The 26,395-nt window shown below is 40.2% G+C and overlaps 3 protein-coding genes across 3 annotated transcripts; 2 read left to right on the forward strand and 1 right to left on the reverse strand.

Moving 5' to 3' along the window:
* Positions 1-1,670: 1,670 nt before the first annotated feature.
* LOC102717644 (probable monogalactosyldiacylglycerol synthase 1, chloroplastic) lies at positions 1,671-7,615 on the reverse strand. The gene is made up of 8 exons (XM_006660575.3): positions 7,064-7,615; positions 5,014-5,186; positions 3,998-4,159; positions 3,741-3,882; positions 3,420-3,644; positions 3,005-3,067; positions 2,797-2,871; positions 1,671-2,133 (listed from the first exon to the last, which is right to left on the reverse strand). Exons 1-8 carry the CDS (start codon positions 7,592-7,594, stop codon positions 1,897-1,899), a joined length of 1,608 nt encoding a protein of 535 aa, XP_006660638.3. The 5' UTR covers positions 7,595-7,615; the 3' UTR covers positions 1,671-1,896.
* Positions 7,616-11,239: 3,624 nt separating this feature from the next.
* LOC102711731 lies at positions 11,240-14,720 on the forward strand. Its single transcript, XM_006661185.3, has 3 exons — positions 11,240-11,567; positions 13,995-14,144; positions 14,329-14,720. Exons 1-3 carry the CDS (start codon positions 11,337-11,339, stop codon positions 14,404-14,406), a joined length of 459 nt encoding a protein of 152 aa, XP_006661248.2. The 5' UTR covers positions 11,240-11,336; the 3' UTR covers positions 14,407-14,720.
* A 4,372-nt stretch (positions 14,721-19,092) lies between these two features.
* Positions 19,093-23,492, forward strand: LOC102717923 (AP2-like ethylene-responsive transcription factor At1g79700). Its single transcript, XM_015841071.2, has 8 exons — positions 19,093-19,656; positions 19,737-19,819; positions 19,923-19,931; positions 20,111-20,199; positions 20,793-20,866; positions 21,046-21,096; positions 21,203-21,279; positions 22,663-23,492. The coding sequence occupies exons 1-8, from the start codon at positions 19,499-19,501 to the stop codon at positions 23,265-23,267; spliced, it is 1,146 nt and encodes a 381-aa protein (XP_015696557.2). The 5' UTR covers positions 19,093-19,498; the 3' UTR covers positions 23,268-23,492.
* Positions 23,493-26,395: the final 2,903 nt, after the last annotated feature.

Genomic DNA, 26,395 nt, shown 5'->3' on the forward strand with positions numbered 1-26,395 from the left:
CAACGCACAACCATTCTACAATCACATGAGAAAATGCAGTATTAGAAAATTAATGTGACTGGAAAGCAGATCAGGACATGCCGATCCTATAGTAATCAGACACGACACATGAGGTCGGCACGACCTTTCCTGATGAAGACATCAGCAAGAAACAGCAGACAGAGAATATACACTATGCAGAATGTGCTTTTACAGGATACAGATCAAATCGTACGCCAGAGTTACAGATATAAAAAAATTAAAAATGAAAAAAGAATATAGAAGGCTAGAATCTCATTCTCAGTTCTCACATCACCCAATTGGAATGTGAGCACCAGTGGTTACAGGTATGCTATTCTCATGAGCACTGCCAAAATCACTGGTAGTTATGATTTATGAACAAGATAAATTTGCCTATGATCCACTACATGCCTGTCAAAAAGTTTCACCTTTTCTTTCAACTATCTAATTTGTTTTGGCTAGAACGCAAGAAGAAACTGTCACACAAATAAGCAGTTTTAACCACTGAGCTAGACCATACCATGGTATGTCTGTGTGTTATTAATAAAGGACTGAATAGATGATTGTTTTGTGATAACTATTTAAGGATGCAAACGAATGAACTAACTATTATAAAGTCAAAAGGTAGACCCAAAATCATACTCTCATATATAAAAAGTTCTATAAAAATTATACCGATTAGGAGTTCGAGAAGGGATCGGTTGATCCATATATTGATATATCCATTCAGAAAAAAGAATAGTGAATAATCAGAGTAGATATTTTCTTTAATAGAATACAAAACAGAAGTAGTACAATCACGGATTCAGAATCTAAAAACCAGTGCAGGGTACAGTCTCGCGCTAAGCACTAGAAAGCTCATCATCCACCTGACCTGACAGTGTCCCGGCCGGGCATGCCATGGCATGCGGCGCCCTAAACACAGCATCCATCCACCCAAAACCCACATGCTGGCTGGCCTTTCGGTGCTCGCGGACAGCACAAGAGACCAAGAAAACACAGCTGGTGGATCAGGCTGCGTGCATTGGAGACGTGCCAAACAACATATGCATCCTCCAGCTCAGGATGCATGTTCTTCAGCATGCACATCAGGTTAAGGCAGGGAGTGACTGATTAGGCAGCTCATTGTTCTTTTTGTTAGTAGTATATAAACATAAGCTTCTTGGTTTGGAGGCTTACTCAGATTTTGGGGCATTAAAGTTTCTCTGAAGTTTAAGGAGTATACTTCACTAATGTATTATACTGGAGTTAGAGTAGATTTATTAGTAGATTTATTATAGGGTGCTCAACCTGCCTGACACCGCGAATCAGATGGCAGAAGATTTTGGCACATGAAGCAATAGTTTGATGGGTTCATGGGGTCAGGAGGCATGGTGCAGAGGGTGTCAGTCCAACAAGCTCCCATGTTTGACTTGACCAAATTATCCTGTCACAAAGCTCAATTTATTCTTGATACTGCATGGAATTTTTTAGATGCCGATCGGAGGATGGTGTGCTCGACTAAGTGTGGGGAAGATCATTTACTACCATGTCACAGGTCATTAAGGCACAACCAATGAACCAAACATATCTTAAAATCTATAGGACCCTCGCCCAACATAGCACCATGCGAACAAGGCTAATTAAGGATTGGAGTGGCCCATTCAGAAAAAGAAGGGAGAATAATTCCAGTTTCCCATGGAAATTGGATGGTTTTAACAGTACCCAAACTGACTAGTCCCAATAGTCATGTACAAGCAAAATATTGAGGAAAACCAAATTGGATGATACTTTTTTTTCTATCATAGAGAATTTCCAAATCAATTGATATTATATGAATTCTCACAGATAACTAGTTGCTAATGCCGCACAAAAAGAATAGAATTAACTAAACTCACTACTAAGGATTATATGAGCTTATGTTGCACATGCATATTGAGGTACAAAACATTTTTGCCTGACTAATTCGTGCAGATCATGGACAATTTTAAACACGGCATCTGGCCGTGCTAGTTTCAAGGCATTTTGAGACATCATTTTGAGCTCATCTGACCTAGGTCCAAACCAATCAGCAACGATCTTTGCAATCTGTTCTGGAGATTTTGAGAACTTCCCGCATCCATTTTCAACAACATATGGAACATTGCCAGCTTCCTGTCATGTGAATAAATTGTTTTAGAAAGATAATAAATGATGCCATACTCTATATCCAAGCTTATTGTACAAGACTATAGCTTTCCTTTATAGGCATGATATATGTCCCTATCCATGGAAAAACATGTCTTTAATGTGTAAGAAATTGACGAGATCTAATGCCATCTTAAATTGTCAATACATAGCCAAGTAATTCCCAAAAAATATGATCCATTTTCAACAAAAATAGTTGATAACATAAAGACACATTACCAGAAAAATTTTTGGAATAAGCATGGTGCGAATAACTGCATGAACCCAGATGATAAAAGAAAAATGGATGGTATGAAGCAGAAAAAGGAAATGGCAGGTACGTATGAGAATGTCTGGTAACAAACTAAGAATCCATCAAAATAAATGTTAAATACAATTTATAACTCGGTTGGGCTAGGTAGCATCTGATTATGATTCCATTTTACAAAACCATTGTTGTGATCTTTATTGACCACTACTCCCAACGCATTTAATCTTAGATTAATAAAAAGGATCAACAGGTCCACTCAGTGTTGAATGCTGTGCTGATATCTTAATGATGTGCCACTACCCAACAACAAATAAATCAGTTCATTTTTCAGTAGACTTATAGAATCAAGAAATCCCTACATTAACTGGCTGGAAAATTACCTGACCAGCAATATAACCATTTAAAATAATGGGTAGGCCACGAATCATTGCCTCTGCAATTGTACCAGGCCCTGCCTGAAAATTACCATAAATCATGTATTATGAACTCATCACAGACCATGCAATATAATATATTCATCACAGACCATGTAATATAATATGGGTTGAGAATATCATGGTATGAAGATATCAATAATGTACAGCATACCTTTGTAATTATACAGTCACAAGCACCCATAGATTCTTCCATCTTTGTAACAAAACCCTTCACCTAAGATTTCAAAGAAAAAAGAAGAATTAAAGCAATGGAGTGTAGAACTTGGTGGAGGTGGCCAATGTCTTTTTCCCTTTTTTGCTGACAAATTCTGCGCAACAAATGCAGAAAGGCTATGCGACTGTCTACACTCAAAGAATTCACTACATCAAATTCTACAGCTAATATTGTAGCTTGTTTTAAGATCTTTCTGCAAACGGATGAAGACACATGCTGTGTACTTGTGTTTCCAAAGGTTGAAGAAAACATATACTTGCACAGGACAGAGCAACATCACAACATGGCAAGACAGAGTTGTTGCAATGTCCAAATGCTTGAAAGATACAAATCAGCAGCTTTAAGTATGCACCTGAACTGGAACTTTCCAATTGATTGACTGCAATCGATTGGTCAGCTTCTTATTACGGCCACAAATCACAAGTATTTGACCAATGGGTTCCCCAAGGATTTCATCATATAGAGCATCACCAAGTGCTCTAGCAGTGGCTTCAATAGGACCCATCCCTTCACCCCCACCCATCAGTAGAACAGCAGGCAAATATTCATCCATACCTAACTCCCTTCGCAGTTCATCCTATCAAATAAGATAAGAACATGGACAACAACCAGTAACTTGTGAGTTGTGAAGACGGAAAAAGATAGGGTGCTGATAGTAGAATAAATTGTTTACCTTTGGTCGAATAGGTTTGACAAAAGATGGACGCACAGGGAGGCCATACACTTTAATTTGTGAAGGTTGCAGTCCGGCTTTTAGTGCTCTCTTTGCCACCTCAGCTGATGGACAGTAACATCTAGTCACAAGCTTGTGAAACCTATGGGATAGCAATGAAATAACTATTTCACTGTAAGGACAATTACATGCATGTCTTAAACTTGGTAAGAAACCAGAACTGATGATAAGTTGCATGGACATTGAAACCAGCATACCATGTTGGGTGACAAGTACTCAGATCTGTGACAACTGTTGTGAACGGAATCTTATCCAATAAACCTTTTGACCTCAGAATTCGGAGTGGGACATGTTGCATTAAAGGATGGACACTGATAATTACATCTGGTTGGTATTTCATGAGACCTTTTGCAACCTCTCTGCAGGAAAATAAGAGAGCCAATTTCAATGTTATATTTATTTCACAAATACACGCAAGGCCCACAGCTACAGTACAATACATATTTAAGAAGACAATAAGGGTCTACATGTGCATCCCTTTATTAACAAGAAAATAACTACCACTGTGGAATAAACTTAAAGCAAGCTAGCCACTGTGGAATGTTGGAAAACAGCTTCAGAATGTCATCACACTATCACAGACTCAAGGGCAACCATAGAGTCGAGGGATAAATAAAAAATATAGCCCCGACCCTGGCAGTGGTTCAAGCTAATGTTTTAATTGAAAAGACACATAGTGATCAGGCAATGTGCATTTTGAATATTTCAGCCATGGCCATAAGAGTGATTGGCCTCCAATATCAATAAATTTGAGGTGAGAAAAAACTCAAGCTTTTATAAATAATTAAAAGGGGGCATAGACAACATGAATGGTAAATACCAAAATTTCCATAGCATGTATTATTCAGTAATTATTGATTGCATTAAACTACACATGCTTGATCAGTTAGAGCACAAACTGTAACTTATTTGGCAATACATGTTCCAATTTTGAGTAATTTAAGATTTTGTTTTCCGAATAGCAAAGACATCCTATGATAGTTAAATTAAAATATTGAAACTACTTCAAGATGAAAAATATAAGTCAGAAGTCAGAACATATAAGAACAGGGGCGGATCCAAGGCGCAGTGACCCTGGGTGGCTGCTCAGGCTCACCAGGGGATCATACCACTGTAATGCATTGTGTTTTCAGTGTTCAACATGTATAACTTCCACGCATGTGTTTGCCCAAGCTTTAGAAAGTTTCTGGATACGCCATTGTATAAGAATCACCTTGCTATGAATGTTGATGTTGCGGCAAAATGTGGCTGATGAACTACTCTTGGTGCAGTACCATAGTATGTCATCTTCCACAAGGGCCCATGTTTCACCAAGAAACTGTAGCTCCTGGGCAATTGGTTGAATGGCCATGGAGTATGGTCGGTCCATAAATCAGTGACGAATACCTGCAATATATTTCTTTGTTATGAATGCAGAAATTACATAATTTCCAATAAAAACAAATATTAGTTGAGAAGAAGGCATATCAATTGAAATAACACCATGTTATCTAAGAATGAAACCAGTATAAACAACTGTTGTTGAAAGTGGATAAGTGTCAGCTGCATGTCTCTGTTCTAGTACATAGCAAATGCATGCTAAATCATCTCCTGCAAAGTCACCATTTTATTGTAGAAACAGATAGAATTCTAGCTTACTGCAGTAAAGATTGTCATAGCCAAACAAGAAGATCATTCTTCCTTTTCAATTAGTAGAAATACAGCATCATGTCAGAATTAGGAACATCAAGAAATGTAAAAATACTTTGCATTGGCACGATTTCAAAATTATTCAGTGTTATATTTCTAACATAATGAATGTATTACGCGAGACAAATCTACTCACTGTTTCCATATGGTCAATCTACATATTCATAAAAAAATACTGTCGAAGTTGGACTCTAGGAAGAAATTCAAATTCTACTTAAGAGAAACAAATATGTACCGTTGAGAACTACCAGGTTAAGACCAATAAGAAATTTAGGCAGTAGTACCACTAGTAACCATTACCCATATTAAGTCCCATGGATCTTCAACCCTCATGTATAAAAATACTATACTATGGCACTTGCAACTACCACGTATCAGCCAGCTTATTTGAATTATTTCCATGTTTCCATTCTCTACCCTCTATTCCCTTCTACTCCATCTGTTTCATATTGTAAGATTTTCTAACCTTATCTAGATTCATCCACTAATGAATGCATATAATTTGTATATATGTCTAGATTCATTAGCATTTATATGAATCTATGCAATGCTAGAAAATCTTACGTTGTAAAACGGAGAAAGTAATAACTACTATATGCCATAATATAATTTTACAACGCAATATGTGGTAGCAAGTAGCGAGCAAGTTAATTTGAAGATGACAATATAACTGTTGAATAGGAGACATATAAGTGAAGAAGAAGCCAGAAGCACTTGGGAACAGGTGATCTAAGGCTGGGAAAAAAGTGTCAAGATTAAAATTGTGTGTGAAAGGGAAAGCTGCTTAAAGTTACAAGCAGAGAAAAGTGGGTCACAAAACAATTCTTTGTGCAGAATTGGCATCAGCTGTAGCCCCTCTGCCTAGTCAACCGCCAGTCTCCAACTGATCATTTGGATCCACGATAATTTATATGCGGAGAGGACTGGCCATATAAGCTCAGGTCCTAGAGGTGAATGGCACAACAATGCTAAATTGAATTGAATCCAATTCCCTTTCCCAGTCACTTTTCCCCCAAACATGACAATGCTTCCCTGAATTTCTACAACCCTTGTTCAGACAATTACCCAAATTTCACTTAAAGACTGCAGTTCTTAACAGTTAGGTTTGTAGATACCACCCCAACGACTGTGGACAAATATATGGCTTAAATGTGACAAAGATACAGCACAACTCTTGTACATGTCAAAGAAATTTGTGAGCACTTCTGTAATATCACAGTTTAAGAGTTAGAATTCAACTTCCTAATGAAAATATATCATAGTTCGCCAGCTACGCTCACCCCATATAGCCAGGGCCGTTTTTCTATAAAAAAAGTTAGCGATTGTGTGCACATAGGTGATAGACCTAGCTATGGTGGCACGTCGCAGTATTGAAGCACTCAACCACCACATCCACAGTATCATCGAAGGTGCGATTTACCTCTTAAATGTTCCAACAGGCTATGAAACGGATATTAAATTTGTATACCATACTACGAAACTCTTAATATCAGAGCTTAGAAAGTAACAGCTACAGGTGACCAACAAATTTCGAGCGCATCACAATCAGGCGGGCACGCCAGGCTGAACCGCACCTGGTAGTCGTCGCCGAACTCCTGGATGAATGCCGCCTTGATGGCCTCAGCGGACGCGCGGTGCCCACCGCCCGTGTCGCTCATCAGGATCAGAACCTTCTTCGGCGCCTCGGCCCGCACCGCCCCTTCCTCCTCAACCAACCCATCCACCTCCCCACCCCCACCCCCACCCCCGCCCCCACCACCAGCGGCACCTTCCCCGTTCCCCCCTTCGCCGCCTCCGCCGACACCCAGCCCGAGGGACGCGAACCCGAGCGGCGCGATTTGGTTCCCGTGCAGGCGCACGAAGCGGGCGAACTCGGCCCACATCCGGTGGAGCCGCGACGCCGCCGTGTAGCCGGGGCCATAGGCCGAGGCGGAGACGGCGCGGGGGTGGCCGCGCGTGCCGCGGGCGGGGAGGCAGAAGGCGCTGGAGGGGGCCGCCGCGGGGGACGCCGGGAGGGGCGCGGAGGATGTGGGGAGAAGCGGGGACGGGAAGGAGAGGAAGGCGGCGGGGAGCGCCGCCGGGTCCGCCGCGGCCGGCGCGGGCATGGCTGCGGCGGCGGAGGAGGAGGAGGCGGAGGTGGTGGTGGGGGAGAGGGGAAGGTGAGCCACACAGCCGCGGGGGCGAGGGCGGGGCGGGGCGGGGGCGCGTCGGTTTTGTTTGGGGCTTTCATGGTGGGGTTCGTAGTAACACGGTTGGTAGCACTCGCAGCACTGCAGCAGCAGGTCGATCGGTGCGCGGCGCGCCTGCTCTCGGTGGTGCTTCACACTGCTTTGGTTTGGTTTAGTTTGGACGGAGAGTGAGTGATCTGGCACGTGATACTACGTACATGGGAACCACTAAACAAATACTCGGGGTTCTCGTCGTGTTACATGTGAGTAATTCTCGTTAGTAAGATGAGCGAGACATGTTCTCTTTTGGCTTATAGGATTAAGTTATACTTTATTTTTTGTCTGAGACTGTTACCATACGGGATCTCGTTTTGAAACAGGATGATTTCAATAGGGTACCAAACACGATACATCATCTGTATCAAATTTGATACTAGAAATAGGATGATTCCGATGAGGTATCAAACACGATACCTCATTCGTATCAGATCTGATACTAAAAACAAGATGATTATGACGAAGTATCAAACATGATACCTCATTCATATCAGATCTAATACTGGAAACGAGATGATTTCAATGATACCTCATTGGTACCAGATCTGATACTAGAATAGGGTGATCCCGACAAGGTATCAAACACGATTCCTCATCGGTATCAGATCTGAGACCGCACTAGTACCATGCGATACCAGTGCGGTAACATCTGATACTCGGTTAGTATCACCCAAAAGCTACTGAATCCTTATTATCGTCGCCGCCATCGACCACCGCTGGCTACTTCTGGCCGCCGCCACCTAGTAAGTCCTCCATCGACTCACCCACTCAAGCTTTCTCCCTCTGATTCGTTGGCCAAACCACCACCCTACATCTAATCCATGCATACGTGCATGCAGGAATGACATTGTATGACGAGAAGGAGTGGTTACATGGTATTTTTTTCTCCATCAAAGCCGCAAGTATCGGAACGGGTCACGGCCGAACCGCGCCGGCGGCTTCGACTATTGGAAGACCATCGACGCTGCACAAGCCGGTGGCATGCCAATGTTGGTGACCATTAAGAAGGCTCTTATCTTCTACGCCAGCAAGACGCCTAAGGGCAACAATCTACCTGAACAGTTACCACCACTGTCGCCACGGCCACCGTAAACCACCGCTGGCTACTCCCGCCCGTTGTCGTCGTCGTCGCCCCCGCCGCAGCCACAACCGTAGTCGTATCACGTCCAAACGGTAGACCGTACTATAGTATTTCTGTTTATTTTATCACACTCTACTTTTAAAATCACTAAAAACATACATATAGAAGCTTATAAGTTATTTTTTATAGTGATAAATCGTACGAATAAACATCACCATATAAGCCAAACGATGCTAAGGTATAAGTTGTTTCCAATTGCAGAAAGAGTGTGACCCACTACATGTCCCTACAGTGGGATCCCGTCAAAGCAGAATCCCGTACATTAGTATTTCCGTTTCCATTAGCATGTTTTAAAAAATTAAAAAAATATGTTTAAGTTTTTAATATTTAATACTCAATTATTATATATTAATTATAATTCGCATTTACATGTTTTACTTGTGGTTAATCGGCCATCACCATCAGTCGAAAAGAAGGGAGCCTTAAAGAAGTTATATGAAACTAGATCAAACTTATGCCTTTACCCTCGAAAACAGAAGAACGGTGATTAAATTTGTGTATACGTGCACAACAGAAATTTTATAAAACGTATGGAAATGTAAACCTAATTCTGGCATGCCACTACGTCGGTGTAGATCACGGCCCCTCTAATATCGATTTAAAGAAATTGGACATGCGGTTTATACTATTTTTCTTTTGAATTATATTGGCTTATTCTTCCCTAGTACAGGTCGTTGTATTTATACCTAAGCCCACGGATTTCAATCCAGTCCAAATTCACTCCGATCTATCTTTTATAAAGCAGTCTACCAAACTAACCTGCACCAATTATTTTTCATTAAGACCCAATCCAGACGAATCTAACTCTGACTTTAGTCCAATCCGCACCAAACCATTTGATTAAAATGGATCTAATCTACTCTAGCTGAATGGATGTATCTATTTAGTATGTTAAACTCGGACCTAAAATTTTAAAACTTGCATTCACCCTATAAAAATTTTATTAAATTTTATTAAAATTTGGTGGAATGATTTATTATGTATAAGAGTAACTTTATGCAAATTTTGATCAGTTTGTGTATGTGGGCCCTACAAATGTCTCTTCTCTAATCCATAGGTTACTCAACTAGAGGATCCATTTGTCCTCCATACATCAAATCCATTTAGAACCTGAAATCACATAACCAAATCTAGTCCATACCAATCCACTTGTCCCTATAACACAATCTAATTCAAACCATTTGAATTAGAAACCAAATCTAGTCCATAACCAATGACAATCTAAATTAGAAATCAACACATTAAATCTATTTCCATTCAGTCCATTAGCAGACCTATTTGTACCCCAGGATTGTTCTTTTCTTGAAGGAGAACTTGGGAGGCGGTATATATATGTTTCGAGTAGTGGTTCTATAAAAAAAATATATTTTCTTACAATGGCCGGATTCATATATTTTCAAGATTCATCCATATCATGGAGCTGTATCCATATATAATTCAGTACATGGCGCTCCATCAATATACTTATAAATAATATTAATCCATGTAAGTCTTATTAAATAGGACAGCTCACTCCATTTCAAAAGACTCCATCTTTCTCATATCACTCGGGGTACTGGTATATAATCAAAATACTAAAATGCCACCTATTTTTTTATCCGATGAGCTTGCCCCCTGCCTTTCCAAACTCTAATTAACTTGTCTCTTGCTTTCTCAAACTCTAATAAACTTATTTTTTACTTTTACAAACTCTAATGCAATGATTACTTTGAAAATAATCTTTATAGAAAAATGGCTAAAATGCCATCTATTTTTTTTATCCAATGAGCTTGTCCTATGCTTGTCAAACCCTAATTAACTTGTCTCTACTTTCTCAGCCTCCAATGAATTTATTTTCCCTTTTATAAACTCTAATGCAATGATCAATTCTAGTCCTTATAGAAAAAATAACAAAAATGCCATTTATGTTTTTGATCCAATGAGCTCGTCCTTGCTTTTCAAACTCTAATGAATTTGTTTGCTACTTTCTCAAACTCCAATAAACTTATTTCCCATTTTTACAAACTCGAATGCAATGCTCATTCTAAAATAATTTTTTTATAGAAAAATTGGTAACAATGATGTCATGTAAGGACAGATTGAGTACTATTCTAGAGTTACATATGAATAAAGTTTCAAAATTTTAACCAAATAATATCGAGTTACCACATATTTGAATTCGAAGTACGTATAATATCACCACGACTTATGCAGGTTATTTGTGTAAAAAAATAAAAAAAGTAAAAAATAGAGTCGTACATTTTACAAATTCTCTCCCTTTTTCTTCTGCTCTATTCTATTCTATCGGCTTAAAAATTCAGGACCGGAATTCCGAAGGGCCACCAGCCAGCCAGATACCACCAGCGACGCCTTCTGTGGCCCACCTGCCAGTGACCGAACAGCACGACCGTTCCCCGGTGACCAGAGAAGCTCGCCACACGCACAAGCGTGGTGAATAGGAAAAAGCCCACGGCGGCGGCGGCGAAGAAGAAGAAGAAGAAGATGCCGGCCATGGCCTGCGGCGGCGTACGCGCGGGGCGGCCCGCCTTCCCCGCCCCTGGCCACGCCCCGCCGCCTCCCGTTCGCTTCCGGTTCCGGAGGCTTGTTCCGGCTCCTCCCGCGGCGGCGCGGCTAGGGCTCCGGCTGCCCGCTCCCATGGCCTCCGCCGTCGGCTCGCCGGGGAGCTCCTCCGACTTCGCCAGGCGCATGGAGCGCGCCTGGCTCATCTCCCAGGTGCGCCGCGAGTCGGATTTGCTTCTAGGTGTGATGCCCGTTAATTTAATTGTTACGCGTTTTGTTAGTATATACTTTTCCCCTCTTTATCTGTGTGATCGTGTAAGGAGGTTTCCATCACATCGAGCCCGCTTCTTCTATCGTGATTTGAAACGATTGTGCAATTTGTACTTGAGCATGGGTTGCAAACTCTGCCGAGATTTGGACTTAACGCGTATACAACGTAGGGAAGTTGTGCCCAATTATGGTGCGAATGTACAGAATTAGATATTGGGACTGGAAAACCTATTTATAAGGAACGATAAATTCTAAATGGTTCATGTTGCCAGGAATGATATGTTTTGTTGTTGGTGAATTCTCTAGTTGAGAAATCCACACCCTCACCGATTCTGTATGTGCTTTGTGCAAGCTTTCAACTATTCATGTTCTTAGGATATTTTTAACAAGGGCTTGTTTCCTTGTTTCCTTGTTGGACCATCTTGAATCATGCATTGTTTTCGCCATAAGGACTTGTCAGTTTAACGATGACATATGCTTAATTCACATAAAAAAGGCATGCATGGTGTGTGTTTTGCAAATAATTTGCGATGTTTGCCACATTTAGGAATCACACAGCAAATAGATGAACAACAGACACAGATTTAACTTGCAAAATTCCCAAGGGGAAAAACATGGTACAATACGACGGTATAATCACTATTTTGAGGATAATTGCAATGAAGCTAACTTGCTCTATTTTGTTTGCCCTAAGCCAACGGAGATAAATTTATAGGGATCACATTGGAGAATTAGTATAGTTGTAGGAACCTTTATTTTGAAAGGACATAATTGAATGAATTCAGATTATAATTTTAACTAGCCATTAACCCATGCACTTGCACTGGCAAGTACAAGAGTTTTCTTAAAACTTATATTGATTAACGTGTATATATAGTTTCACATTGCATTTTGCTTGTCAATAATATTTTGTTTTTATAATAATTTAAGATATTCCTAAATTGTATTTCTACATGGACTCTTTCATGATATTATTTATTTTTTGATATAAATTTAAATTATTTCTAAATTATACTCCTACATGAACTCTTTTCTTCATAATATTTATTTTTACTCCGAAATTTAGATGTTTCTAAATGAGAAAATCTAACAAATGGTATTGACAAACACGTAATTCTAAGAAATGCCATCGACAAGTGCGAATTCTACAAAATGTCATTATACAAATGAATTTGTCTAAGAAATGTCATCGCTGTTAGGGTTCTGTCAGCATTTCCCCATTAAGTGCTATGGTATGAATAATGTATTTAACGATAGAAATAGACGAAACCTTAACGACGATGACATTTCTCAGATAAAGTCGTTTATACAATGACATTTTATAGAACTTGCATTTGTGAATGATATTTCTTAGACTTAGACGTTTGTCAATGGTATTTTTTTAGATTTTTCCCTTTGTAAATTGTTCCATAATATTTAGTTTTTTAATTTGTATTTTAGATATTTGTAAATTTTATTTGTATGTATACTCTTCCTCTTAATATTATTTTTAATTCAAATTTTAGATGTTACTAAATTGTATTTCTACATGGACTCTTCCCTCAATATTAATTCGAATTTTTAATCCAAATTTCAAATATTTCTCTAAATTGTATTTCTACATGTACTCGTATCTCAATATTACTTATTTTTACATTTTTTATCCTAATTTCTTATATTTCTAAATTGTATTTCTGTATGAACTCTTATCTCAATATTTGTTATTTTTAATTTTATCCAAATTTTCTAAAATTTTATTTCTACATAGAATTTTCCATAATTTTCTTTGATTTTTAATTCCGAAGTTCAGATATTTTTCTAAGTTGTATTTCTACATGTACTCTTATCTAAATATTACTTATTTTTACATTTTTAATCCAAATTTCATATTATTTCTAAATTGTATTTCTATATGGACTCTTATCTCAATATTGGTTCTTTTAAATTTTGATCCAAATTTTATATTTGTCTAAAATTGTATTTCTGCATGGACTTTCCTTAATTTTCTTTAAATTCCGAATTTCAGATATTTTAACTTGGAATTTTTGTAGGTTTTCAATTAATATAGGAATTTCTATTCTTTTCATTTTGAGCAAATTTCAATTTGAATATGGGCCAGTAAATGGAAATCAGGAAATGTCAATTGTTTCATTTGTACAGTTATAAGATGTGAGGTATATAGGATGTACATTGCTTAAAATAATAAGACATGCAAACTAGATTACGCAGCTATATTTTCTTTGCAAACAAATGCAACTTAAGAAAGGTCCGAAGTTCTTTGAGCTATATACCATCATTGTTGCACTGGGGGTAATAGGTGAATAAAGTTAAATTGTGTATGCACCATGTGATTGTGCTAGATTCTTACGTTCACATGTTGTGGATTTGCAGCAACCAAGACCTATCCCATGTTCATCTTGTCAATCTGCTGGGCACGTGGAGTGCAAGTGGTGTACCGGCACAGGCTTCTTTATCCTTGGAAACAACATGTTGTGTGAAGTACCCTCAAAAAACACGAAATGTGTGATATGCTCAGGAAAGGTAGTATTACCTTTTCTTCCCATACATTTTGGAATGAGCTCTTGTCCTGAATTGTGCTATCCCATTTATTTGTGAATAATGCATGTGAAAAAGAGTAATATGTTGTTGGCTTGCAAGATATTCCATCAATGTGTTCTTTTTGCATGACATTAGATATTAATTAATTAATTTTATATGATTTCAGGGCTTCGCAACTTGTGCCGATTGCAAAGGAACTGGGTTTCGTGCCAAGTGGCTTGAAGATCCTCCTGTCAACAAATGAGCAGAGGAAGTCTACCATACTGTAAAATTTTTACTAGTTAAAACTAAACATGCTAATTGTATGTACGCCTGTCCATATTCCTCTGTATGTACAACAATACAAGTGATTCTATAATATTTTTGTCACTGCCTCAGCTATTTCTTCACACTGAGAAGTCATTACTTTTTTATTGCATCTTTTGTATAAGATACAAAATTACATAGAGATAACTCCCCTCTCATGTGTAGACTTTTGATTCAACCATTTGCAGACATGCAGAAAAAAACAGGATTCTCTTTCCTCTTTCTCAGCATAAGATAATAATGGTTATGTATGTATCCATTCTGAAATACGGTTCAATGAGATGATTTGTTTTATTAGCCCATCTTGTTTCATAAATTCTATTGGTTCTATTTTGTTCTTTTGGATTATAAATTACCTCCATGGAACTATTTTGTTTCACTCTAAATGGTTTTATTTGGTTGGCTGTAGAGTCTGTTTAACTGTTTAGCTATTACCAATTGTATGCATCTTAAACTGGATCAAAGATGTTTTGTGGAGTAGAAGGCTGCATTGGATGCATTTTCTACCAGTTATGCAGTACATCTCTCTCCAATACTGTTCAACAGTAATAGGCGTGATTTATGCTTTTGGAGATTGCTTGCAAATGGTGTCTGTACAACATGAAACATATCTGGTCGTATCAACTTGCAGAAAGTACAGCGCAGTTTTATTTAAAAAAAGCAAAATTATAGGCAAATAAGTTTTACTTTTAGTCTATTGGTTCTTTGGTTTGTGAATTATTAATAACCAACACTCAATTCAATGCTGATCTGAATGTGTAGTCCTCCACAATGTAGCTAAGTTCTTGATGCTTCTTTGTTTGTGGTATGCCAACTCACGCTGATTACAGCCATTAATGCAAGTTGTAATATACATGAATGTATTTTTTTAACCAGCTGTTTAGGATCTAGAATGTTTTATTTTTATGATTACCCTTGAATCATTTCATGTTTCTTACATGATGGTGAAACATTTTATATAAGGCGATTTTGTCCTGTCACCAACTTTATGTAGCAAAAGTAACTGATATAGATAATTTCTCCCAGATTTCTGTACTCTTTCAGAAATTCCATGAATTAACACTATTACTTGTGCCAAGTTGTCCTTTTAGTGGAGCTTTCTACTTCTGTTGATTAAATTTTAATCACAGGGTCTGCTTTTGTATTGTATGAGTTTCATTGTATTTATTTTAACATCAAATTTATGATTACGAAAGATGAATGATTCTGTCAAGAATGGTTGATGCGTTGTATTCCCTTCTCTTCATCTTTTCTGCTGTCTCGTTTAGCTGTGCAGGACCGATGGTTTCAGCAGTTAAGACAAAAGAATGCACCAAGGTTTTGACTCTTTTGAGCCGTACACTGCAGATCCTCCAAATGAAAGTAACCAAAGTTACTGTTTGTTAGTCGTTGAATTGATAGAGCTTAGAGTGCAAAACAGAAGAAAATTGAATGAAGCTGTAGGATTGGACTTCTATGGCATATTTGGCATCTCTATCACCGTTATGCATAAAATTTCTGCATTATGTATTTGCAGTTGATACATCATACGTGCAAAGGGATGATTTCACATGCATGGTTGGATATTTTCTGTTGTGACTTCTGTGAAGACACTATCTCGGTAATTGGTTTCTTAATGTTTAGAGGAACATCAAGCTATCTATAGACGCAACCTTGCTGATTTGTTGCATATTTGTTTGTGAATCTACAGGCTACAGCCTCTCAGAAAAACTCAACCTGGCCATTGAATGATCAGGCACATACTTTCTGATGATCGATGAGAAAAGGAAGAGAAGGATACTCCATGCTGATTTTGAATCTTGCAAGGACTAGTTATGATATCACAATCCTCCCTTCCTCTATTCAGGTACATCTTGTAGGTTAACCATTCCTGCTTTCACATCCGGACCTAATGACCAGCAGAATGAAATAAGTTCTTGACCCCTGCAATAGAGACTTGGATGAAAATGATGCCCACTTTGGTAAATTTGTCATCCACCTATTATGGACTTGGCATACTCCATAAGCTCTCAATCACAGAGAGCTATGTCTGGGGTCCAAGTGCTTGTCAATTGGGAATCTTGAGATGTTGTCGGAGTTTGTGTCAGCACAACACAAATAGTAACACACAATATTTCTATTTGTTAGCAAATAGTGGTGCTGGACCTGCTGATTTTACTTTGTCCAGTCAAGAAATAACACTACACCACTACTTTACAGCACGTGCAGCAGTGCTACGCAGTCAATAAACCGAATCAGGGGATAATTACCAGCAACTTTTCTTTCTAGTTTTTATCTATTTCATGTTTTTTGATTTGAAGTCAACTTGTATGCCTACGATTGATGAGACCAATTAACTCTGTTTTTCACGTTTGCAGTCCTAACTCCTAACAGTCAGCTTACACCAACCAACAAAAAACTGAGAACAAGAAAGCATTTCTGTCCTGGTGTCCACACTTTACAACGTGTTCACCTTGGTGAGAAGGCATATTCATATGCTCCAATACTCCATCAGATGGGCAATTTTAATTGCCTTGGAGATTCCAGATTTACTATCTTAAGTACATCCGATTGCTCGATGAAGGACCATGCTACAGCCTTGCCGAGGTATTTGAATTTCAAGGTTGGTCTGCTCGACTGCGACTCTCTCTTCTTTTACTACCAATCCCCTTTCTTCATTTTTTCATGAATTTCCAAATATTCAAGTCAAGTTCACATCAATCTTGTACCGCAACTTTGCTTAAGTACGTTAGGCCGTTGCAGTCATGATCAAGGCCCTGGTCCTGGGACAGGGAGAGAGAGAGTTTATTTAGTACAGATTTATGTCAAATCAATTTTAAAGCACGTAGTATTAGTCGAGACAGGTTCAAGCAGGAAACCATTTGCACATAGCCTATTGTGGGCTTCTGACCACAAGCTTTGATCGATACGCTGATGCACACATCAGTGTCGTAGATTGTAGTTGTGCCATAATTTGGAGGAATGTGTCGCTTTTAAGGCAGAGGTTTTGCTCATGACTTTGGACGGTCCAGATTCGTTGGGAGTTGATCGAATTTGCCATAACTCATAAGTCCGGCCCATATTCTCAACAATTGAAAACGATAGGACTACTGACGACTGTCCAGTAAGGGACATATAAAGCCAGGGAAACAGTTCATTTGCATTTTTAAGATGATGGAACTTAATCCATGAAACAATTCATTTACATGATAATGTATGCTTTATGATGCTTAAAGTGGCTAACAAAGTGAGCTCATGGTAAAAATCACTTCAGTCAATTGTGACATATGGTGCTTTACACTTTGCACACTGCTCTACTTAATGTGGCTAATATATTAACCGGTCACTTATGAGTGATATCACTTTTGGTTGTTGTCAAACTCCTTTGCTCAGCTATGTTAAAAGATTGCTGTTTATAAATCATGAATGCTCGTAGCCACGTATAAAAGAGGTAGGCAGCGAAGGTTCCACCTTAGCATAACCCTTTTTCTGGCTCAATAGCATCAATATATCATGAAGTTGATCCATAATTTGATTAAACATATTTTATAAGGTAAAACCTCACCAAAAGTTCGGTAACTCTAGAAACATCTACACTCAGAACTACTCTAAAATTAGGTAAGCCATTAGTACTTCTACATCTATCTATCCTACCCGATTTTGATAATCTCGACTTGATTTTTGCATCAATCCAAACATGCTCTTCATGGTTTAGACTCCATATCCTATCTGATGCTTTGATGAGACAGCACTTTGTCAATTAGAGGTAGCCTGCCCATAGTTTACCATGAAGTAGTCTTCCGTGCAAATGAATTTTCTTCAGAATTACTCCATCTATCCAAATTCGTGGTAGTAGACAGTGTTTAATACAATACTTTTGAAACTGAGTTTAATCTAATACTATGCTTCTATGTTTTAGAAGAAACAGAATATAAATGCTATTTGTTTTACTAAGAGTAGGTTCAATAGCAGGCTATAAGCCAACTATAAGTATATTTTAAAGAGATAAGAAGAGAGAGAAGATTGATGAGCTGCAAACAGGCTCCAAAACAAAATGTGTGTATGACATGTGGACCATGTATTGATGTTTTGTAGCTAACTATTGTATGCATTGATCATTAGATTGGCTATAGATGAACTGGAGTTAATAGTTGGCTATACTATTGAACTTGCTCTAAGTAGTGACATAAACGGGACACTGCATGTTTTATGTGATAACTGAGACGTGGACCTACATGTTATCGTCTATCATTATATTATTGTCCATTATAGTTACTGACACGTGGACCTACATGTTTATAACAGTAATGTCAATACTATAATAGTAAATGACATAAATTTACCGAAAATTACCATGTTAATTGAGAAAATGAGAGACATGCACCGTTTTAGTTGTAGCATGTCTAGATTATAATAAGAATACACCTGGATCGATACACAAAATAAAAATCATATCTACAACGCCAAATCTATACGCATTTAAATCTAGCTCCGCACAAAATTATACCACAATCCTCTTATTCTAACATCAGCTAGACTGTTTCACCATCCTATACGCCACAAACTAAGGCTAAAACACAACAACTGTGCATCAGCCACAGGACGCACAACACAGCTGTAGACCAAAAACCTTAACGATGAGGTCTTCTGAAGGCTCAGCAACCTGCAGCTGCCATTGAGAGAGAGAGAGAGAGAGAGAGAGAGAGTAGAGACAAGAGGAGGCCGTTCTTAGACGGCCAATCAGATCAAGCAAGTTTCTTATAATTTTTTTGGGTTATTAAGATTTTAGATTAGAGGCCGGCGGCCATCTCCGCTCTCGTTCGTCTCCCTCTTCATCTCTCTCGTTGCTTCCCTCCTCTGCTGCATTTGGCGCCAGCCCTGAGCTCCAAACACCAACCACCTCTGCCGCCCCATCACCACCTCCGCTCTTTAAAACGGCCGCCTCCGTTAACGCCACCGTAGTTGGCCACCCACCCACTCCCCTCCCCTCCCTCGTCATCCCTCCTCCGTCGCCTCCACGCTGAGCTCGTGCTCCATCCATCCATCCACCCATGGCGAAGCCTCGCAAGAACACCGCCGCCACCACCAACACCGGCAGCCGCGGCAGAGGTGCAGTGGCGGCGGCGGCGGTGAAGCCGAAGCGCACGCGGAAGAGCGTCCCCCGCGAGTCCCCCTCCCAGCGCAGCTCCGTCTACCGCGGCGTCACCAGGTAAGCTAAGCAACTCAAGTAATTAATCCGGCAGATTAACCTCGCCGTGGCCGCCTGGGGTGCTGATCGCCGGCGTGCAGGCACCGGTGGACGGGGCGGTTCGAGGCGCACCTGTGGGACAAGAACAGCTGGAACGAGTCCCAGAACAAGAAGGGCAAGCAAGGTATGCTCCTCCCCTCCTCACCTCGCCTCGCCACGCCACGGCTTAGTCACTGATCAGTCACTCACCTCTCTCTCTCTCTCTCTTCTTCTGTTGGTGCATGCAGTTTACCTCGGTACGTACGTGAGGCTCTCGAGTCATGGCCTTGGCATGATCTCACACACGCAACCAGTTCATCCATTCCAACCCAAAAAAACCAACTTTTTTATATATAAAAGAAGAGTTTTGATATGAGGAGAGAATTAAGTGTGTGATTAGCTTGGTCGCCTCCGATTATTGTTGCTGCTGCTGCAGGGGCGTATGACGACGAGGAGGCAGCGGGGAGGGCGTACGATCTGGCGGCATTGAAGTACTGGGGCCCCGACACCATCCTCAACTTCCCGGTAGGGTACCACCCCTCCCCCCCAAAATTTACTCCCTGCACATTCCAGCAGCATGTAGCACAGTAGGATCAGTAGCAGTGCACTGCCTCTGCCAGTGTGTGTTGATATTGGATGGGTCTCCGGCTTGAATTCTCCCCACCTCTCCGAGTTCAATTCGGTCATGGACTGTCTCATGATCCACTTTAAAAATACACCGATACATCGTCCTCGAATAAATATTCTCGACGGTGTGAAAATGTTAAGATATTGCCGCCGCTCCATGTCTACGGAAAAAAAAGAAAGCGGTGATTGTTTGGACATATTTGCAAATAGAATATACTATATGAATAAAACTTTTATTTATGTCTTAGCGATCTAAAAACTAATACGGAAAAAATAAACTTTGGTAAAATGATCTCAAAATCAACACTAAATTACAGTTAAAAATTTATATTTTGGTATAAGTAAAAGCGGAAGCGGAAATATGTGGGTAAAAATGTTTTTATTGTTGTTTTGACGAGGATATCGGTCTTCTCTTTATCTGATAAAGTGCATTGCATCTGACTACATTATTTTCCTGACAATTGTATCACTGTCGCTTTTATAATGTGCAGTTATCTGCGTACGACGATGAGCTGAAAGAAATGGAGGGGCAATCAAGGGAAGAGTATATTGGATCCCTAAGGAGGTAATTGATTCTCATGTAGATAAACGTGCAAGGAGTTTCCGTAGAGAAAAGCTCTATCAGAGATTAACGAATTTCCTAGCAAAAAAAGAGAAGAAATTAACGAAACTAAATATTCTGAAAATATTTTCTAAAATAATAACAATGTTAATAATTATCATATTTATGATTTTTTTTCACAGGAAAAGCAGTGGGTTCTCAAGAGGAGTATCGAAGTACCGAGGCGTTGCAAGGTAATCATCAGAAGCTCCAAATTACTACACTCCAAATGAGACCTAAAATATGTTCAGGCAGTTCGATGGAAAAACTCTCATATCATAAATTCGTGCAAATACTCAGACACCATCACAATGGGAGATGGGAGGCCCGGATTGGCCGTGTTTTTGGCAACAAGTACCTCTATCTCGGTACTTACGGTATGTTAATTTCTTATCACAAAATCAGTACATCTGGAATCAAAATAAAAGGAAGAATTTAACATCACAGTGGCCTTATAAATGCCAGATTTCCTTTAGCCATAAACTCTCTTCATGTTAAAGTTGATGAAAGCCAAATCTGAATAGTAGTATTTAAGTGCAAGCCGCTGGAGTTAGTTTCTGTCTATACGGCTACTCTGCTATAGTGACATATCTGCCCCTTGCATTGAACTCTATGACCTGACATTGTACAAATTCCCAACCAATTCCTCCATCCAGTGATTGTAAGGGCTGGATTCTGTCAATAGATTAGATTACGACCTATGCTAGCTCAGTCACCGTGTTCAGTTGCTCGCATGTGTCAACACCAAAATCTGCGGTCCAAATAGTTAGGCCACGATTGGAACACTTGATTTACATATGTACTTATTTGTCAGGAGTTAGCATGACATCCCACATGAGTCTTGCACCAAAATTCTTGCATAATCCTTGCTTCCCAAGTGGTAAAAAAAAACTCAATAGTTTTATTGTATTTGTAATGCCATATAAGAGTAATATTTGAAAATATTTAAGCTAAATCTAAAATGAAAAATTTTGGCCGGATATATACCAAGTAAACAATTTCTTTACTAGAGGGGGCAATTTACAAAAATATATCAGCTCAAATTTTTCCATAACAAATTCAGAAAGAAACTACACCCAAGAAAAAAAAAAGAAAACTGGTATGTGATGTCCCCACAATTTAAATACACAGGAGTTGCTCAATGGGGCATGCATAGGGATGATCTAGATCGAAGTAGTTGAGCTAGCAATGGCAGGAAGTGAGGCCATTTGGGGCATTTCCCGGCAATTTAAATCCTGGTTAGTTGGGGATTAGATGCAATGGCTCAATGAGGTAGACCCCATGAAGACCAACTTCCAACGGCCCCCCTGTGTGCACCAGTTGAAGGCTACACATCCATTAATCCAAACATTAGCATAATTAATATATACCTAAGATCAGAATGGATATCCATACAGACACGATGGATATGATTTATTCTTGTTTGTCATGCCAATCACTGCACAGAAACACAAAAGTGCAAATTAATGAACTAGTTTTTGAAACGAGGAAACAATGTCTCATTTTCTTTAGAGATGGAACCAGTTTACACTGCAAATTACTAGTGTCTGAAAGTCTTTAAATGTTTTCGCAACAGGTTAATGATAAGTGTTTGGCTGATGCCAAAATGAGCCGTATCAAAACTTGTCGTTGCTGAAAAAGAAAACAAATGATCGATACGTGCTGTCAAATTCGTGCGAGCAATCGCGTCGTTTTTGGCTTTTAGCTAGGTTGATCAGTGTCAGCCATGGCCTGAACCAATCTTTTCTTGTCGGCGGCAGCGACGCAGGAGGAGGCGGCAATGGCGTACGACATGGCGGCGATCGAGTACCGGGGCTTGAACGCCGTCACCAACTTCGACCTCAGCCGGTACATCAAGTGGCTCCGGCCCGGCGCCGACGGCGGCGTGGGTGCCGCCCAGAATCCTCACCCGATGCTGGGAGGCCTGTCGGCGGTCGACCTCGACGCCATGGCGTCGTCGTTCCAGCACGATGGCCATGGCGCGGCGGCGGCGGCGGCGGCGCAGCTGATCCCGCTGCCGTCAAGAACGTCGCTCGGCCACACCACGACGACGTCGGCGCTCAGCCTGCTTCTGCAGTCGCCCAAGTTCAAGGAGATGATCGAGCAGACGTCGGCGGCGGAGACCACCACCAGCAGCACGACCACCTCCTCCTCGTCCCCCTCGCCGCCGCGCCCGTCACTGCGTCAGGCGACGAAGGACGACGCCTCGCCGCAGTGCAGCTTCCCGGAGGACATCCAGACCTACTTCGGCTGCGCCGCCGAGGACGGCGCCGCCGTCGCGGGCTACACCGACGTGGACGGCCTGTTCTTCGGCGACCTGGCCGCGTACGCGTCGCCGGCGTTCCACTTCGAGCTGGACTTGTGACGACGGCGGCGGCGGCGGCGGCGGCGGCGCAGTGTCAGCGTGTGCTTGGCCAGTAGCCCACTGGCCGGTGGGACCAACGGCCACGACGCAATACAGTTACATACCGTTAATTAATTTCTTTAATTGGGTGAATTTTTGTCCATAGGAAAATGACCAAAAGGAGAAGAAAGAAAAATGAACAGAGGAACAGACAAAAACGCTGGCATGCATATGCATGCAAGATAGCACAAGCTAGTGCTTAGAGTTAATGACAGTATTAGTGAGAAACTGGGGAGTGATAATTATTTCTATATTATTTTTTTACCATGATAATCCGAATTAGAGTGTGTGTGGGTGACATTGTGAGGGAGAGATTGTTCCATTTTTTGTTTCATCCCGGACAGAATGAACAACAATATATATATATATATATATATATATATATATATATATATATATATATATATATATATATATATATATATATATATATATATATATATATATATATATATATATATATGGAAAATTTGATCCTCCTACCAGGTGTCCCTACTCCCTTCACGTCCATGATGAAAAATATTTTTATAACTGTTTCTGCTCCCACCCAACAGAAAGTATGGACACTATTAATCTCATGTGAATAATATAACTACATGTATACAGTTTGTAATTTCTGTTGGAAGAGAAAAGAAATATATACAGAGGTGTTTCTACACCTTAGACGTGAAGGGAGTAACTACACCTGGTAGTAGGATAGAGGCTTCATATAGCTTTTTTACCATTCTTGAAAAATACCTTAAGTACCAGCATTTTTAGTGTAAAAAGCGTGGTAGGTACCTGATACCTTGAGGTACTAAAAATTTGTAATAAAATTCTTGGTACCTTGACGTATTTTTCGAGGATGGTAAAAAAGCCCATATATATAATAGGGTTTTTTTACCATCCTTAAAAAGTACCTCAATGTGCCAAAAATTTTAATACAATTTTTTTTATCTCAAGGTACAATATACCTTCATACTTTTTACACTAAAAAGTATAAGATACTTTTTCAACGATGGTAAAAAAGCTCTATATAATATATGACAATTTTTACCATCCCTGAAAACATCCCTGAAAAGTATCTCAAGTTAACGAGAATTTTTAGTATAACTTTTTGGTACCTCAAATACAATGTACCTAAAGATACCACACTTTTTATACTAAAAAGGGTGGTATCTTGAGGTACTTTCTCGGTAAAAAATCTCATAATATATACATCTAAATCTACATAAATACCTGAGAAAAGGATCTGTGAATTTCTGAACAATTATGTTCAATCCCGAGCTCCTGACAAAATGAGCAAGCCTATCAGCAATAAGCTGGTTTCTGAAACATTGTCTCGGCACCGCAGTGCACGCATCTACGGCAAGTACGCGATTGCAAGTTTGAGAATGGTCCTAGCCGCGTTTCTCGAAGGCATATGATCCTGTTCAACACCTTTCTCAAGACGAATACAGTGCACCGACATAGCGAAAAGCTCTAGCTCACAACATTAGCACCTGCTCTTCTCCACATATGCATGGACCGTGTCCTGGGGAAGCTCCTTGTACCCTACAGAGGCAGGGGTGCTCTAGCAAAAAGAGGAGAGAGGGAGGAGAGAGAGCAAGCAAAAAAGCAACGTGTCGTGCCTCGAACGTCACCCCCGACGCGGTCGCCGGCGAGCTTCGCCCAGACACGCGCTGCCCGACGCGCGCCCAATCACCCAGATTTGCCGGCCGCCAAGGCGCGCCGGCCGCCCGCCAGATCTGCTGCGGGACGCGCTTGCGCCGAGCTCTACCGCTTGCCGAGGCTGACCTATCCCCGAGCGCCGCCGCCAAGCACCGTCCCCGCCGAGATCAGCCGCCTCGGACGCCGACCTCGCCTGCCTCAGATGCCGACCTTGCCCGCCCGCCATCGCCAGATCCTGAAGCGCCACAGCCGAGGTCGTCGTCACCCGTCGGAACACGCCGCCGCCGCCGGAGAGAGAGAGGAGAGATCGAGAGAAAGAGGGAGAGAGATGGAGTGGAGACAGGCTGGGGCATTGAAAAAAGGGAAAATTTAGGTGGGTCCCACATGAGATATTATGCATTGTGCAGCATGGATCTTATCTGTGATTTGATCCTACGAGTCATCACTTTTTTGTGTGAGACTGAGCTCCATGCCCTTAGAGACCACTGCAACAATGCGTTGGCTGTTAGAGCAGGCAGGCAGTAAAAAGATCAATGTTTTTGTTATACTTTCGTTCAAAGTTAATTTTAGATTTTTTAATCGTATCTTACCTTTTATTTTAAATCGTTAAAATACATATATAAAAATTTTATTTTAAAATATTTTTTATTTGTAATATACTGCTTGTCTTTTTTTTGCTGAGAAAGCGATGACCCTGGTTGATGAAACAGCCAGCTGCCTCACTGGCAATCTGCAATGCGTACGTAAAGTGCTCGTCCTGCATGTCAGAACCGCCGGTGGTCGACCGGTGTCCCCGCCGGCTGGCCGCCGGCGCGTATCTGCGCGCGGCGGGCCAATTCACGGCTCTCTTGTTTGTGCCCCAAACTTGGGAAGAATACTTGGGCTCTGTTTGGGAAGCTATGGGACGATTTTTGGCATATTTTAGAAAATAATTAAACGATATATTCATAAACTAACATTAATATGTAAATTAAAAATTTATATACGTGTTTCTAGCGAGCTAAAAGAAACTGAAAAATTAACAACAATAAAAAAACTCAAAATCAACTTCAACTTTAAATTTAAAGTAAAATTTAAATTTTAGCTTATAAGCGTAAAAAAACAAAAAAAAATGAAGATGTATATATTATAGGGAGTAACCGATGAGAATTCTAAAAAGCTTTCCACTATTAAGTTCATTTCGTTTTAGGTACCGAAGATTTTAAGAGCAATTAGCCAACTACAGCGGCCGGAAAGTTCTCTAGAAGTTAAACTGCACGGTTTGAAATATCATCGTTCAAAACAAAGGCTCCGTGAAGAGGAACGTGAGAAGATGACTCGCAACAGAACAGAAATAGGGACTCAATTGTTCTCTGTCGTACTCCATTCATTTTAAATATAACTATTTTTAAATATTTAAACTTATACCAAAATATAAGTGTAGTAACACTAACGATACA

Source organism: Oryza brachyantha, chromosome 9, assembly GCF_000231095.2.
Source record: "Oryza brachyantha chromosome 9, ObraRS2, whole genome shotgun sequence".
In the NCBI taxonomy this organism is placed as follows: domain Eukaryota; kingdom Viridiplantae; phylum Streptophyta; class Magnoliopsida; order Poales; family Poaceae; genus Oryza; species Oryza brachyantha.

Bases quoted from the DNA above. Each gene is read 5' to 3' on its own strand.
- LOC102717644 (XM_006660575.3), bottom strand. From the start codon at position 7,594: ATGCCCGCGCCGGCCGCGGCGGACCCGGCGGCGCTCCCCGCCGCCTTC. The intron at 4,160-5,013 runs GTGATTCTTATA...ATTTTCCTGCAG, and splicing joins ACATCAACATTCATAGCAAG to AGAGGTTGCAAAAGGTCTCA. The intron at 2,134-2,796 runs GTAATTTTCCAG...TTCACATGACAG, and splicing joins ATGGTTATATTGCTGGTCAG to GAAGCTGGCAATGTTCCATA.
- LOC102711731 (XM_006661185.3), top strand. From the start codon at position 11,337: ATGCCGGCCATGGCCTGCGGCGGCGTACGCGCGGGGCGGCCCGCCTTC. The intron at 11,568-13,994 runs GTGCGCCGCGAG...GTGGATTTGCAG, and splicing joins GCGCCTGGCTCATCTCCCAG to CAACCAAGACCTATCCCATG. The intron at 14,145-14,328 runs GTAGTATTACCT...ATATGATTTCAG, and splicing joins GTGTGATATGCTCAGGAAAG to GGCTTCGCAACTTGTGCCGA.
- LOC102717923 (XM_015841071.2), top strand. From the start codon at position 19,499: ATGGCGAAGCCTCGCAAGAACACCGCCGCCACCACCAACACCGGCAGC. The intron at 19,657-19,736 runs GTAAGCTAAGCA...GCCGGCGTGCAG, and splicing joins GTCTACCGCGGCGTCACCAG to GCACCGGTGGACGGGGCGGT. The intron at 21,097-21,202 runs GTAATCATCAGA...GCAAATACTCAG, and splicing joins AAGTACCGAGGCGTTGCAAG to ACACCATCACAATGGGAGAT.